Source organism: Panicum virgatum, chromosome 5N, assembly GCF_016808335.1.
Source record: "Panicum virgatum strain AP13 chromosome 5N, P.virgatum_v5, whole genome shotgun sequence".
Classification (NCBI taxonomy): Eukaryota; Viridiplantae; Streptophyta; class Magnoliopsida; order Poales; family Poaceae; genus Panicum; species Panicum virgatum.
Window position 1 is genome coordinate 16175069 of NC_053149.1, and position 16092 is coordinate 16191160.

The 16092-nt window shown below is 53.5% G+C and overlaps 1 protein-coding gene across 4 annotated transcripts; it reads left to right on the forward strand.

The window, feature by feature from the left end:
- The first annotated feature begins 1 nt into the window (after window position 1).
- On the forward strand, window positions 2–12265 carry LOC120675695. 4 transcript variants are annotated; one of them, XR_005675451.1, is made up of 5 exons: window positions 2–659; window positions 9097–9260; window positions 9468–10987; window positions 11285–11499; window positions 11782–12265. XR_005675451.1 is itself a non-coding variant. In XM_039956895.1 (3 exons), the coding sequence occupies exons 1-3, from the start codon at window positions 62–64 to the stop codon at window positions 10545–10547; spliced, it is 1842 nt and encodes a 613-aa protein (XP_039812829.1). In that variant the 5' UTR covers window positions 2–61; the 3' UTR covers window positions 10548–11227. The 4 variants fall into 4 exon arrangements, 1 of the variants encoding a protein (XP_039812829.1); XR_005675450.1 differs by lacking the exon at window positions 11285–11499; XR_005675452.1 differs by lacking the exon at window positions 11285–11499 and having other exon boundaries at window positions 11894–12265.
- Window positions 12266–16092: the final 3827 nt, after the last annotated feature.

The window sequence follows — 16092 nt, forward strand, 5'->3', positions numbered from 1 at the left end:
CGGGCACATCCTCGATCTCCTCCACTCCACCGCCACCGCCAACACCACCGCCCAACCCCCAATGGCATCGCCCCGCCGCCGCTCCCTCCCGCTCCGCTTCCTCCTCCTCATCATCCCCGTCCCCCTCTTCCTCGTCCTCGTCCTCCTCCACCGCTCCACTCATCCCACCGCCACGCTCCTCCGCATCGCCGGCTCCGGCCCCAGCCCCGACCCCCGCCGCTTCTCCCTCCTCATCAAACTCCTCGCCTACGACCGCCCTGCCTCACTCCGCCGCTGCCTCCGCTCCCTCGCCGCCGCGGACTACGACGGGGACCGCGTCGCGCTCCACGTCCTCCTCGACCACCGCCAGCCCAACTCCTCGCTGCCCTCCCTCGCCGCCTCGCACGAGATCCTTGACTTCGTCGACGCGTTCCCGTGGCCGCACGGCGAGAAGCGCGTGCACTACCGCGCCGCCAACGCGGGGCTCCAGGCGCAGTGGATCGAGGCGTGGTGGCCCGGCTCCGACGACGAGTTCGCCTTCGTCGTGGAGGACGACCTCCAGGTCTCGCCGCTCTACTATAGATTCCTCAAGCGGGTCGTTGTGAAGTACTACTACGACCGTGAGAACTACAGCCCCTACGTGTTCGGCGCGTCGCTGCAGCGACCTCGGTTTGTTGCAGGTGAGAGCTTATTTACGAATGCTTGTTTACTCTCGTGCCTTAGTTTGGAAGAAAGGATGCGGGAAAGCAGGCTGTTAACAAATGGGACTTGGCATGGTAAATGATGTGTTTTCTTTAGTTCGTGGTGATTAAGCTGTTATTAAGTCCGGCGTCATGTTTTGCTTACCCCATTGGTGCAGATGTGTCACATTCTTTGAGATTGGTTAGAAGACTGACTCTGTTTGTTCTGTAATGCTTGATTGAGGAGATTATGTGCTTATTCTTATGATTTATAATGTTAACTGTCATCTTGTATAATAACTTCTGACACTGGAACTGTGAACACTAATCTGAAAAGCAACTAGGTAGCCTTTTGCAGAATAGGTTGTCACAAGAATTTTGAACACCATTATGAAAATCAACTAAGTAGGCAACGCTAAAATATGATGATACCATGCTACTGTGTTATAATCTCTGGTGCCATCTTGTGTATCTGATAGGAATCGGATCCCTAACAAGACATGGGCGCAGGTTGTAGGAGTGAGAGGGAGGAGGGTGAAGGACGACGCGCGCCCGACGGCTTCTGGGCGCCGTGGTCGCGCGAGGGGGAAGGAGGCATGTGGCGGCTAGGGCTAGGGTCTCCCGGCTCCCAGAGGGAAGCCGAGCGATATGATTGCTCTTGCTTAATCCAAACCAAGTACGTTACAATGTTTATAAAGGAATAAGGTAAATAACTGGGCCAAGCCCATCTAATCTCCTGCGCCTAGCCACTAATGGGCCTCCTCCTAGCGTACTGGACGCTAGTCATAACATCTCTCCCCGCCTGCGCAAACAGCTCGTCCTCGAGCTGGAAGTTCGGAAAATGGCCCTTGAACTCATCAAGGGGCTCCCACGTCGCATCTTCATCAGGTAGGCCGCGCCACTTGATCAACACGCGCCAGACACCGCGGCGAAGCTGCGTCTGTAGAGCACGCTCTGGCGCAGGAAGGATGCGCCCATCGAGGACTGGTGGCATGGCGGTCGGCGCTGTAGGCGGATCACCTCGGTGACGCTTCAGCAGCCCCACATGGAAGACGTCGTGGATGCGGGCGCCTTGCGGAAGTTGTAGACGGTAGGCGACGCTGCCGATGCGCTCCAACACCTGGAACGGCCCGGCATAATGGGGTCCCAGCTTGCGCCGGGCGCTGGGGTCCAAGGACTGCGCTGTTCTGTGTAACAGCCGCAGCCAGACCCAATCCCCGACGGCGAACTCCACCTCCCGATGATTGGCGTCGTAGTACTTCTTGGCCAGCTGCTGCGCCTGCAGGAGACGCTGGCGCACCTCGGCGAGTATCTCGTCCCTGCTGCGGAGGAGGGCGTCCGCAGCCTTGGACCTGGCCGTCCCCGGCGTGTACGGCAAGATGGGCGGCGGGGGGCGGCCATAGACCACCTCGAACGGGGTGGCTCAGAAGGCGGTGTGGAAGGACGTGTTGTAGCAGTATTTCGCCCAGGCGAGCCAGTCCACCCAAGCTCGCGGCCGATCACCTGTAACACAGCGCAAGTACATGGCAATCACCTTGTTGACCACCTCGGACTGGCCGTCAGTCTGCGGATGGAAGGCCGTGCTCATGCGCAGCTTGACGCCGGCCATCTTGAAGAGGTCGCGCCAGACGTGGCCAGTGAACACCGGGTCTCTGTCGCTAGGGCTGGAAACGAGCCGAGCCGAGCCGGCTCGGCTCGGCTCGGTGGGTGGACGAGCCGAGCCTGGCTCGGCTCGGTCCTTTGGCGAGCTCATTCAGTAGGCTCGGCTCGGCTCGAAGGAGGCTCGCGAGCCAGCGACCGGGCAGCAGCGGCGCATGGCCGGGCGGAGCGGTGGCGGCGAGGGAGGGGGAGGTAGGACGCACCCACGCCTGCGGCCGTGCTCCGCCCACGCAGCGAGCGCCATGGCCGTCGAGAGGATGGGGAGCAGGAAGGAGAGGAGAGTGAGGGCGGAGAGGGAGGGAGGGGGCGGAGGGCCGACGTTGACCCGCCAGGGCAGCGAGGGAGAGAAGGGAGGGGGGCGCCGGCGTGGACCCGTGGCAGTCGGCTTCGCCCGCGCAGGGGAGGAGAAGACGGCGGCGGGGAGGAGAAGACGGCGGCGCCCGCGAATCGAAGATGGCCGGCTTTGGGGAAGAAGGCCGCCCACGCCCGCGGCCGTGCTCCCCACGCCGCCGTCCGCCCGTCCCCTACTGCTCCGCGCGCCGCAGCGAGCTCCGTGCACGCCGTCCTTGCTTATCCGCCGCCGCCATGAGCACCGCCGCACGCCGCACGCCACGAGCCGCGAGCTTCACCGGGGAGGCTCCGCCGTTGGAGGGTAGGGGCGGCGGCCGGCGGGCGCGGCTGATGGCTGGTGGCGCCGTGGCGGGCAGCGGGCTGGCGGCCGCCGGCCCAGAGGGCCGGAGTGGGGGCGAGGGCGGGGACCGGCACTCCGGAGTCCGGCAGGGGACGGCGGGCTGGTGGCGGCGGCGGCGCGGCGCGTCCTGCCTCCTGGCTACTGGGTGGATGGGCCTATGAGGCCGCTGGGTGGATGGGCTGCTGGGTGGATGGGCCGGCCTGCTACTGGGTTGGCCCAGCTCGCGAGCCGGCTCACGAGCTGAAGCGAGCCGGCTCGGCTCGGCTCGCTGTTTGGACGAGCCTAATATCTGGGCTCGGCTCGGCTCGTTCAAGGCTCGCGAGCTGCACCGAGCCCGAGCCAGCTCACGAGCCTCGAGCTTTTTTTCCAGCCCTATCTGTCGCTGACGATGGAGGACGGAAAGCCGTGTAGACGTACAATGCCGTCGAAGAAGGCGCGGGCGACAGAGGAGGCGGTGTAGGGGTGGCCGAGCGCGATGAAGTGCGCATACTTGGAGAAGCGGTCGACCACCGTGAGTATGACCGACTTGCCCCCTACCTTGGGAAGGCCCTCGATGAAGTCCATGGAGATGTCCGCCCACACCTGGGACGGCACCTCCAACGGCTGCAGCAGCCCCGCCGGCTGCCGGGTCTCCGTCTTGTTGCGCTGACAAGTACTGCAGGACCGCACCCAGTCCTGGACCAGGGCACGATCGCCGGTAATGTAGAAGTCGGAGCGTAGCAGATGCAGCGTCTTTTGCACGCCCTCATGCCCTGCGGAGTGCGCGAGCAGAAGCGCCTGGTGGCGCAAGTCGGCGTGGTCGGGGACGAAGAGACGGCTGCCGTGCAGCAGAAGGCCGTCGTCGAAGCGCCACTGCGCCGGCAGCTCACCGGCCTCCAGTCGCCGGCGTAGCAGCTGGGCGTCCTCCGCGGTTGCCGTAGCACGACGGATGTCGTCGATGAACGCGAAGGAGGGCCCGGAGAGGACGCACGCCGCGCCCAGGCTGCTGTCCTCCTCGATCGCGCCCTCAGCGTCACGGCGGGACAAGGAGTCCGCCATGGTGTTGAGGCGCCCTGGACGGTACTCGACGGCGAAGTCGAAGCCGAACAGCTTGCTGATCCACTGGTGTTGCGGCACAGTCGACAAGCGCTGGTCTAACAGAAACTTCAAGCTGTAATGGTCAGTGCGAATGAGAAAGTGGCGCCCCCAGAGATATGGACGCCAATGGCGAACTGCCTGCACCAGACCAATGAGCTCCCGCTCGTAGGCCGCCAGCTTGAGGTGGCGAGCAGCGAACGGCCGGCTGAAGAAGGCGATGGGGCCTGCCTCTTGGTGAAGGATAGCACCAAACCCCACACCGGAGGTGTCGCAGTCCACCATGAACAGCTCGTCGAAGATCGGCATCTGGACGACGGGCCCGGTGGTGAGCGCGCCCTTGAGTGCCTGGAAGGCCACCTCGGCCTCCTCATCCCAGGAGAACGCATCGCGGCGCAGGAGACGCGTCAGGGGCGCCGCGATGACGCCGAAGCCCTGGATGAACTTCCGGTAGTAGCCCGCCAAGCCCAGGAAACCCCGGAGGCCCCGAGCGGAGCGCGGCTGCGGCCACGCAGCTACCGCCGCGACCTTGTCGGCGTCCATGTCGACGCCGTCCTTGGAGATGACGTGGCCTAGATAAGCCACGGATGTCGCCCCGAACGAGCACTTCGAGCGCTTAAGGTGGAGACGATGCGCCCGAAGCTCGTTGAGGACGATGGCGACGTGCTGGAGGTGCTCCGCCCATGACGAGCTGTAGATGAGTATGTCGTCAAAAAAGACCAGCACAAACCTCCGTAGGTAGGGGCGCAGGACGTCATTCATCAGCGCCTGGAAAGTTGCCGGGGCGTTGCAGAGTCCGAATGGCATGACCAGGAACTCGTAATGGCCATGGTGAGTCCGGAACGCCGTCTTGGCGATGTCGTCGGGGTGCATCCGCACCTGGTGGTAGCCCGAACGTAGATCGAGCTTGGTGAAGAAGCGAGCCCCAAAGAGCTCGTCGAGGAGCTCGAGTACCACTGGGATGGGGAACTAATCCTTGGACGCCTTGGCGTTGAGGGCGCGGTAGTCGATGCAGAAACGCCAAGTGTTGTCTGGCTTCCGGACAAGGAGCACGGGCGCAGAGAACGGCGAGGTACTAGGCCGGATGATGCCCTAGGCAAGCATGGCCTTGACCTGCCGCTCCAGCTCGTCCTTCTGCAGCTGCGGGTAGCGGTACGGCCGCACAGCAACGGGAGCGGTATCCGGCAGGAGGTGAATGCGGTGGTCGTACGGCCGCACTGGAGGGAGGCCCTGCGGCTCCTCGAAGATGGCGCTGTGCTGCTGCAGGAGGCGGTCCAGCATGGGCTGCTGGGCGTTCGCGATGGCTGCCAGTGCGCGTTGCTGAGGCGCGACCGGGGTGGGGGCGCCCATGCCCCGCCAGCAGACGTGGCGACCGTCGCGCCAGAAAGCCATCGTCATGGCTTCGAAGTCCCAGAGGATGGCCCCCAGGGTGCGGAGGTAGTCGACGCCGAGGATGCAGTCGAAGCAGCCCAAGTTGAGGCCGACGCACGTGATGGAGAACGCATCGCCCTCAATGCTGATGGGAATGTTGCGGGCTACGCCCGTGTAGGGTAGGCGATCTCTGTTGGCGACAGTGACGCGGAGGTGCTCCCCTCTCGCTGGCTGGAGCCCCAGGCGGCGCATGATGTCGCCCTGGAGGAAGTTGTGGGTGGAGCCGGTGTCGAGTAGCGCCAGAAGACGTTCTCCCTGGATCACCACCGGAAGGAGCATGGTGTTGTCCGTCCGGATTCCTGCCAGTGCATGGAGGGAGACAACAAATGAATTAGCTGGTTCCGGCTCCTGCGCGGCCTCCACCTCCGGAGCCGCGGCTGCCGCGTTGGCTGCCCGTTCGTCCTCGACGATGTAGTCCCCGGACTCCAAGTAGAAGAGCCGCTGGCACACGTGCCCGGGAACATAGGGCTCATCGTAGTTGAAGCATAGTCCCTGGCGGCGGCGTTCCAGCTGCTCGGCTGGCGTGAGACGGCGAAAGGGGCGGTTCGCCGCTGGAGCTGGGTTGGGTGCGGCCGGGGCACTACCCGGCGGATGTGCCGGCAGTGGCGCTGGGCGCTGCAGAGGTCGAGCGGCCCGGGGCGGTGGTGTCTGCTGCATGGCGGTCGCTCGGCGCTTGAACACCCGAGCGTAGTACATGGCCGTCTGAAGATCTTGTGGGTCGCGCAACTCCACGTCCACCCGAATGTGATCCGGGAGGCCACCGACGAAGAGCTTGGCGCGCTGGCGCAAAGACAGGTTCTAGGCGTGGCATGCCACCGCCTGGAACCGGTCAGCGAAGTCCTGGACCGTCGAGGTGAACGGTAGCCGACCCAACTCGGCCAGCCTGCTATCGCGGATCGGGGGCCCGAAGCGTAGATGGCAGAGGTCCTTGAAGCGTTCCCACGACGGCATGCCCTCGTCCTGCTCGAGGGCGTAGTACCACGTCTGGGCCGCTCCCCGAAGATGGTAGGAAGCGAGCCAGGTGCGGTCGGAGACGAGCGTGCGTTGACCCCGGAAGAACTGTTCACACTGATTCAACCAGTTCAGGGGGTCAGCCGTGCCGTCGTACGTGGAGAACTCCAGCTTGTAGAACTGAGGGGGCGGTGGCTCCTGGGACAGCGAGGGAAAGGCGGCGCCCTCGTGGTCCGGCGGTGCTGTCGTGGCGGGGAACGGCGGGAACAGGCTGGAGCCCGGAATGAGTGAGCCGTCCACCCCGCCGTAGTGGACGCCCGCGGCCGGAACGCCGCCGTACGCCACGTGCGCCCCAGTGGTTGGGAGTGGCTGCAGGTACGACTGCGAACTAGGTGCCGTGTAGATGGGCGCCGTCATCCCGGTAATCCAAGCCGGCAGCGGCGAAGGCGACGGCGGGAAACGGATCTGCTGGATGGGAACGCCCTGGGACGGCGGCGGCGCGGTGGACATGGGGTGCGGCACCGTCCCGTCGAAGGGCATCCCGTACTAGTACGTCGTCGTGGCGGCGGGCGACGGTAGAGGCGGTGAAGGCGGTGGTGGAGGCGGCACCGGCGGCAGCTGCGGCTGCGGCGCATATGATCCGGCGAGGAAGGACCGGATGCCCGCCACCGCCTGCCCTAGGTCCATGATCGCCGCAGTCATCTGCTCTGGAGTGAAGACGATCGGGGCGGTCGACGATGGGGCGGTCAGCACCCCGGAGGTCCCGTGCGCACCTGGTGGCGGTGCGCTCGTCGAGGGAGGTGGTGGGGCGCCGGTCGTCTGGGGAAGCGTCACGGCCGGCGATGGTGGCGGCGTTTGGGAGGTGGGCGGAGGAGAAGAAGACATGATCGAACCAGAGATCCCTGATACCAGATTGATAGGAATCGGATCCCTACCAAGACGTGGGCACAGGTTGTAGGCGTGAGAGGGAGGAGGGCGAAGGACGACGCGCGCCCGACGGCTTCTGGGCGCCGTGGTCGCGCGAGGTGGAAGGAGGCAGGTGGCGGCTAGGGTTAGGGTCTCCCGGCTCCCTGAGGGAAGCCGAGCGATATGATTGCTCTTGCTTAATCCAAACCAAGTACGTTACAATGTTTATAAAGGAATAAGGTAAATAACTGGGCCAAGCCCATCTAATCTCCTGCGCCTAGCCACTAATGGGCCTCCTCCTAGCGTACTGGACGCCGGTCATAACAGTATCACTTAGAAAGTTAGAGGCTAGCAACTTAAAAATTTCTTGCAAGCAGAATTAATGCCCCCACAAGATTGCCTGGAAGCATCATTATAGTTCGGAGGATTTTGATCACAATCTTTCTCTGACTGTAAGAGTAGATTTTTGTTTGGCAAAGTTGTTTGATTTGTTTCGTGTTCTGGTTGCCTGCAGCCTTCTCATATTGCTGAGGTTGCTTAGTGAGGTGTGATCATGGCCAGTTATTGCTGATTTTTTTAGCATAATGTTCTTCGTTTCTGATCTTGAACTAACATCCAGTAAGCTCTACTGACATGGTCTAGGATAAACAGGGTGCTCATGGAAATAGTGTCTGCCTAGAATCTAGAAGCGGCTATCTGGTTTCTTCAGTTAGATTGATTCGGTCCTTTCATACTTTTAAGCTTCGGTTTCTAGGAAATGCAGCTGAGATACCCAATGAAGATAGAAACTGAACCTAATTAATAGACATCAGTTTCTCGCCTAACCCATTGGTATCACCTTAGTAGGGTCACACAAACATAATCAAATTTTCAATGTTATTCAAGAAAACAGCATAAGCACCTTCTCAGTGACAAAAATACCGATCTGAAATCAGCAAAAGTGTGTTTCATCAAACCAATTTTTTATTTAACCAAGTACAAAGCATCTTGGCAAGAAGAAGAATCCAAGAGGCATGAGCAGCATTGAGTTGCTTAGCTCATTTCTCTCTTGCTTTCTTCTGCATCTTTACCAGCTTCAGAGCTCAGCATTTGGCTTTCTTAGTGGACCGTGAGCCAGTGATCTACTGCAGGCTACTAGAGATTGGAGTGGGGAGGCAGTGCTGTGGACAAGTAGCAAAGGTTGTGGTGTGAGGGCAGGGTCGAGGGCAAATGTCAGACAGTGTGAGGTGAGACTGCAATAGTCGAGTTAGGCATGGCAGGTCTGTGAGAGTGGGATTTCTGCAGTGGGAGGGGGCGGGGGGGGGGGGGGGTGGTTAGGGTGTTCACACACTGAATCTGGTCTTGCACAAATATATCAATTGATCAGTTTCTTCAGCCTGTTTGGTACTTTGGTTTCCAGCTGATAAAACCAGAAACTAATACCGAAAAATGAACAAAACACATTTCAAAACCGCACCTAGCACTGAACACCAAACTGTTAGAGTATATTTTGTAGTATAGGAAATATGTCCGGGAGGCATCTTGCCGCTCAAGTCTTGTACACCTATATATTTTCCTTAGAGGCTCAATATAATAAAATCCACGATTATACGGAATCTATTCTTCCTACACAAATAAACTAAGAAATTTAGGAACTTTGTCATCAAATTTTCGTTATATGATTACCGCAAGTTCTGTTAGTTTGGCAATAACTCAATGTTAACCAGTTGGTTTTGAATTAAACAGGTAAACATGGAAACAAGATACAGCTGGACAGTGAGACTCGGCTTTTCTTGTATCAGATGGTAGGTACCTGGGGCCAACTTCTCTTTCCAAAACCATGGAAAGAATTTCGACTATGGTACGATGAACACAAAGCCAAAGGACTCAAGCCTATTCTCCAAGGCATGGTATGCTTTCGTTTTCTTACTTAATGTCTATGTGCTTCTTCAGTTGGTGGTAATGGAATGATTTATGTAACATCATGTCAAATTTTTGGTGTGACTAGTAAGAAAAGATATCTGTAGCATGTTTCTCCCTAAGATGTTATGTGAAGTTCATATTGTGCCCAGATTTGTTAGCTTGACTGATGATGTTATTCACTCCAACCTTTGCAGAAAACTACAGGATGGTATAAAAAGATGGGTGAGAGAATATGGACCCCTTGGTTCATTAAATTTGTGCATTCACGAGGATACTTCAATATCTACACAAACTTCCTGATGGAAAGGGCTCTCAGTGTCTCTCATAGGGATGCAGGTGTGAACTATGGGAAAAGTGTTGGGCCAGATTCTACTTTGTTGGATGGGAAGAATCTTGATTTCAATTTATGGGAATTGCAGCCTCTAAAGAAGCTAAGGTGGTATGATTTTTGCTTTGATGAAGTTCTTCCAGGAAGAGTTGTTAGAAAATTTAGTGAACTTGTTTCCGTGCTCAAATTGGTGCCACTAAAAAGTACTGTTGTACTTATAAGTTTGTACTCAGTAGAAGAGAGATTTGCAAGAAACTTGATTTGCCATCTTGACAAGGCAGACATGCAGAACTACATTTTTCTTGGTGATGATTCAGAGTTTCTGGATGATATTGCTCATAGAGGATATCCCGTCATTAATGGTATTGAATTTCTTCAGAGCATCAAAATGAATGGTTTTGTGGGCTCTGATGATTTTGCTAAGCAAACATTGGTTAAATCTTATGTGATAAAAGCTTGCTTGGACCTAGGCTATAATCTATGGCTGCTAAATGGGAATATGATTTCACTTGGCACTAAGTTGATCGAACCATCAGATCAGTCAGCTGACTTCTTTACAGCAGATGTAGGGTTGGTATTTATAAGGAGCTCACTGGAGTCGAAAAATGCTTGGAGTGAACTTACTATGTCGAGAGTTCAAACGATGTGTACTTCTAGTGAGTTTTCTGCTTCCCTCAAACAGAAGAGTTTTGTTCGTATGCTGACCGAAGTGTTGGCAAGCAGTGCTCATGCTAGACTGGGAAAACTGGATGAGGGGATCAGAGTTATTGAATTAGGGCCTAACACCTCAAGCAAATCAATATCAGAAGGTCAAAGTGATGTACTTTTCTGGTCTCACAGTATGGCTTCAGATTCAGTTCAAAAGCAACTTGAAAATATGGATTTATGGTTGATTGACTCAGATTTGTCTTGTAGCACTGTTGTTTGTCACCAAAAGCAGAGGTGATTTGCTCAGAAAAACATTGATGCATTCTCAAAGGGGTCCAAGGAAACAGGGTGATTTGCTCCTACTTTGCAAAATATGTGATGACATTTATCTTAGGATGCGTCAGGATCAGCCATTGTGTGATCTTTTGTAGATTATATGACCTTGAAGCTGTGCAATCAAATGTGTCTGTTGTTGATTACAGTTGGTTATGCCACTGAAGATAACCATTTTGGAGTTCTGCTTCTGTCATGAACAATGTTCCGGACAAGCTATAACTTTAAGGTCTTGTATACCTGGATGTTTTATTGGTTTGGTGAGGGAAAAGTATTTAGTTGGCTAAGCAGCTACTTCTACTCGCGGGGATAGTTTTGGATATGCTATCGACGCTGTGGACAATGTCGATAGCAATGACCCAACTACGATCCCTGCAAACACTAAATCATGGGAGGCTGAAAACGGTATGATCTTTTTGTCCAAAGTACAAGTACTTATTAGTCTGTACTATCTAATCCTGTAGCAATTCAATATTTTTTGTACTCTCTAATTCTGTAGCAGTTCAATATTGTCTTTACTCATTAGTCCAAGCCTCCAAGGCACAAAGTAATCATGAACAGCTGCGACAAGAAAAGTTGTCAGATATGCATAGCTAACAAAAATGTGTGGTTTTTCTTTTGGTCTGTGATTGGAGTTTTCCTGTATACATCAGAATTTAGATGCAAGTTTAACATAGTCATTTTGTTTTGCGATATGCTCAGAGCAATGATATTGCAAAGGATCCAGAGCACGCGATGCCCCCCCTACGGGATGGATTTTTTTTTAGGGGTCAATGGAGGGGGAGAGAATCCCCCACCTGATTCATTCATTTGGGTCTAAAAGACCTGATCGTTTACAAAGGCTACAAATTTTGGAAGGCTCATTGCCAAAGAAAAGATTGAGCACCACTGATCACCCAGAAGATAACTGTGGCACGGTACCATTTGGCATCATTTGGTATCATAAGCAGAAAAGTGATCAATTTCATGTTGACTTTTTCCTAGAGATATAAGCAATGACTGCGTGTCAATCTAATTTTGTTACATTCAACTAGATTTATATCATACTAACACCAGCCACCAAATAACAGAAAACTAGTATATAGTTGAACTCAAGTACACACAGGTTCAGCTGTAACCAGAACAGTTCCCAGCAGTAAACATAAGAGCGATACAGATCAGCAGAAAATTGACACATAAGCTGCTTGCAAATTTTTCAGGGCATGAGATTAATCTGTGACAGGATAAAATGTAGGCAATATCAAGAATCAGCATAGCAGGCTTGAGTGGTAGATTGCTAACTCTAACTACAACATCCTCGTGTAAATACAGCAAGGACTCAGGCACTCAGAATTCCCTTAATGACCCTGCGGCCTCAGTTCGGACCTTTGCTTCGGCGGCGGAAGCCTTCCGCCATGGACGGGGAAGACAAAGCAAAGCAGTCGAGCTGAGGGAGGTTGCGTTGAGGCCCACCTGTCTGTCAGAGTACCAAGGAACGGCGATTTTTAATCTTTATTGGGAATGACTTGGAATTCATCCCATTTCATTTTTATTCAGACCAAATTCATGTCAAGATGTATTTACATGAATTTGGTCCTCCTTACATGTACTGCAACAGTTTTCTGATGAAAGAAAATCTTGCAGCTTGTCTTTTTAGCTACAATATTCTCTGCTTCTTCAATATATGCACCAGATGCTTCCATTTGTACTTGATTCATATCCTTCCACTGCGAAAACTGATTGAATTCTCTGGCTCAGGACAAAAAAAAAACATAGAATCACACAGTCGCATTTCTGTAGTCAATTTTTCCTAATCAAGTTCTAGCATTCTAGAAACTGTTGGTGTGGACCCCAGACAGCAGCATGGACCACGACCCAAAAATCGAAGCCATCTTGATCAATCGAGAACACCAGAATGGCATGCACCATCATCTTCCTAGGCAACCATCAATAAAAAAAAACTTTGCAACCATTCACAAAAAAAAAACACAAAACAGGGAAAAGCTTCCATAACCAATAAACTGATGCTTGCTGGAGCCACAAAATAAAGAACAGGCGGTTCAGCACGTCACTAGATGTGAAGCATCAGCATGTAAGATTCAGTACCATCCAACAAAACGAAGCCCAGGCTTGTATTATGACAGCGTTCCGACTCTCTTCCTAGTTACACCACTAACAAAAGAACAAAAGCGACTATCAATATGCATGACCAGATGAGCTATAATCTCCCCAACTGGGGTACAAGCTGGGGTCGGTCAGATGCCCCGCGATGCCTCAGAGCAAAAGCAACACGAATGAACTTGAACAAGAGTCTCAATGATACTGTGCAAACTGACTGGCTGGATCCTTGGCCAAACCAAAGCATGTTCGCCAATCTCCTGTGAGTGCTCTTCTGAGTACTTGGACATACTGCTATACATGTCTCAATCTTCTATCCTCTCGTAGAAAAGTAGGTAGGCCTCGCACTTGAGAACATCAGCTAGCGAGACTTCCCTGATGATTGAGTCGTCTGCACAAAACCATGTGGAAGAGCCACTGCTCTGCTGCTGCTGCTTACTTCCTGTCCTGCTTCCTCTCACATAAGCGACATAGTGGCCCTTCTTCAAGGAGTTCCCAATGTGCTCAATGACACCAACTAGACGATATCTGGCATCTTTTTTGTCCTCAGACCTGAATATTTGAGAGATAATTATATTAAAAAAATCAAAACTTATGTAAAGGAAATGATAGGTAAGCTATCAACATGTAAGTGAACAACATTAACAAGAACTACCGCAAGAGCAGTTTTGACGTATATCAAGTGACTAATCAATAGTTAGTCCAGTTTCAACATATAATGGCACCACAACTACTTCAAAATCACATTAGAAAATGCTGGCCGTCATAGAGAAGTATAATATAAAAGGGTATCCAGGTTTGGCATTTGAATGACCGCTGAAGGTGAGAAAAGAAATATACAAGGTATCGAAGCAATAAAAAAAAGCAGGAAATTGGTGGGAGGGGATTGATGCATCGAATGTCCTGCTTGGTGATACAGTGCTGTAATGGCCAGCTCGTGAATTATGATACTGTGTTCCCTATGTATGACTATGATAGGAGTTTTTTTTTTCAATGCAAACACAATCAAATCAAAATGCATTGAAGCAGTTTTCAATCAATTAAAGACTATCAGTACTCCTCGATAGCATGGGTTTGATCCAAAACAAACTGTCATCTTTTATATCCTCAACAAACTTAAAACATAATACAGGTTTTAGATCAACATTCAAATCCAATTGATCCTCAGCAAACTAAAACACAATTAGTTTCACTTACACTTCCAACTATCATTGTCGGTACCCTGTAGCAGGGATACCCACTCCTACTGCAGCAAGGCAGGGCCTGTGTAGTTATCCGTAACTACTCCCAAAGGACGGAGCAGCCAGGCCCCACGGGTCAGGCTCTTACCTCACCAGGCCAACGGCCCCGGACCCGTTCCCCGCTTGGGATAGGTCCGGAGACGCCACGTGTCCCAGAGGAAGGGACGCTCCGAAGCTGACAGCCGAGGCCCCGGACCCCCCATAGGGGTCCGGGACTTCCCGCGTCCATCCGGACCTCCCACGCGGTAGAACCAACATACCGCCGGGGGGGTCCGGACCCGCCACGTGTCCCGGGGGCACGTGGCGCGGGCTCGTGCGCGAACCTTCCGCTGGAAGACTCGCCCACCCACCACATTCAATGCGGTGGGTTGAGGCGTGCTCTGCCACCACGGCACGCGGAGCAGCCTTTGCCAGACCTCACTGTGCACCGCGTATTACCAAGGTACACAGTGCAGCCGCCTGCGCCGCACCTGCGCAGAGCCCGTCTGCTGCATTAATTGGATACGACAGCACGGCGCTTTTTCATCATGCCGCCTACGCCGCAAGCTACACGGCCCGTTCAGCTACGTGGCAGGCGACGCCGCTAGCTACGACTGGCGCCGTTTCGACAAGACAGCGCCTGGACATGCTGAACGGGGGACTCCAGGTGCAGGCAAGGAGATCCAGGGCAAAGATCTCCTCCGCCTGCGACGCTGTAATGTATGTGTAAGGATCACTGGGGTGTCCGACCCTAGAGGGGGAGGGGGTGAATAGGGTCGCTAATCGTTTTTTTTAACCTAGGGCTCAATCTAATTGCATAAGATAAACCTAACACGTCATACACATGCTAGTTATTTATAAGGTTTACCTTTACTATTCTCTACTTACCCCAAAAGACTTGCAACCTATAGCCAATTCTAATCAAACTAACTAGGAAAGTGAAGGTAAGCAAGAAAGAGTAAATGCGGAAACGTAATGCGGTAAGTAAAGCGGTAAGGGAGAGAATATGCAAACTCCCGTGAAAACACCAAGACACACGATTTAACGTGGTTCGGTTAGGACACCAAAGTCCCTCCCTACGTCCACGGCCACTTGCTCACAAAGAACAAGTGTGATGCCGAGTCTCTTCGCTTGGTCACCGTCTTGCCACGCCTCCAAGGCTCCCGACAAGCAAAGGCTAAGTGACGCCAAGTCACAAAGACGAGGTCACCGCCACCGTCTATCTCGAAGCGTCACCACGGCACCGTCTTCACTATCTTGGAGCTTTAACACCAAGTAGGGGCCTCCTTCCCCGCACAAAGTGTCGTTGCCACTCCACACCAAGTCGGAGGGTCACACGACGAGTACACAAGGTGCTTGCCGCAGAAAGGCTTTCTCTCAAGCTAGTTCTCTCAAGAACTAAGCCTAAACAAGCACTAAGCACTCTCACAAGTGTGCTTAAGCCTATATGATGTACAATGAAGCTCTATGGTGGTTGGAGATGATCTTTAGCTCTTGTATACTTCCTTGAACTCCAGCACTACCAAATGACCCGGCCTTGGGGGTATATATAGGCAGCACAAGCAAATATAGCCGTTGGAGAAAAGCTGCCAGAAATGTGCTTAACGCCGGTTAATCCAACGTACCCCAAAAGCCATCATCAGTTCAACCGGTGTATGTAAACTGCCACTTGAAAAACTAGCCGTTAGCAATTAACCGGTGTATCGCCGGTTTAACCGATGTAATTAACCGGTGTATGTAATATTAGCGTCGGTTTAACCGGTGAGTGTAACTTCTTCACGTTCCTCCAAAAACCACCTCTCTGGACAACTGAACCGATGCAATTGACCGATGCATCGTCGGTTCAGCCGGTGTATGTAATTTCCTCGGTCTTTATCTACCAATGCACCGACGTATATAACTTCCGTAGCGTCGGTTCATCCGGTGTAAAACCCTAGCCCGCAGACCTTCTCTGTGATTGCACCGGTGAGTTCATTTTGCCCTACGTCGGTTTAACCGGTGATAGCAAAATGCCTCAATCCTTGTCCCTTGGAACCCCCGTAGGGGCGGCCCTTCGGGCCTTGCTACGCCTCTCTTCTCTTTGTCATCACTTGAACCTAAAAGCCTGAGAATAGTCATCTTAACAATCTCATTAGTCCAAGTGTTGTGTGTGTCATCAATCGCCAAAACATTATATTGAAATATGGCATAAGA

Excerpts from the sequence above, each read along its gene's own strand:
- LOC120675695 (XM_039956895.1), top strand. The coding sequence starts at position 62 with ATGGCATCGCCCCGCCGCCGCTCCCTCCCGCTCCGCTTCCTCCTCCTC. Across the intron at positions 660-9,096 it reads GCGACCTCGGTTTGTTGCAG|GTAAACATGGAAACAAGATA; the intron begins GTGAGAGCTTAT and ends TGAATTAAACAG. Across the intron at positions 9,261-9,467 it reads AGCCTATTCTCCAAGGCATG|AAAACTACAGGATGGTATAA; the intron begins GTATGCTTTCGT and ends CAACCTTTGCAG.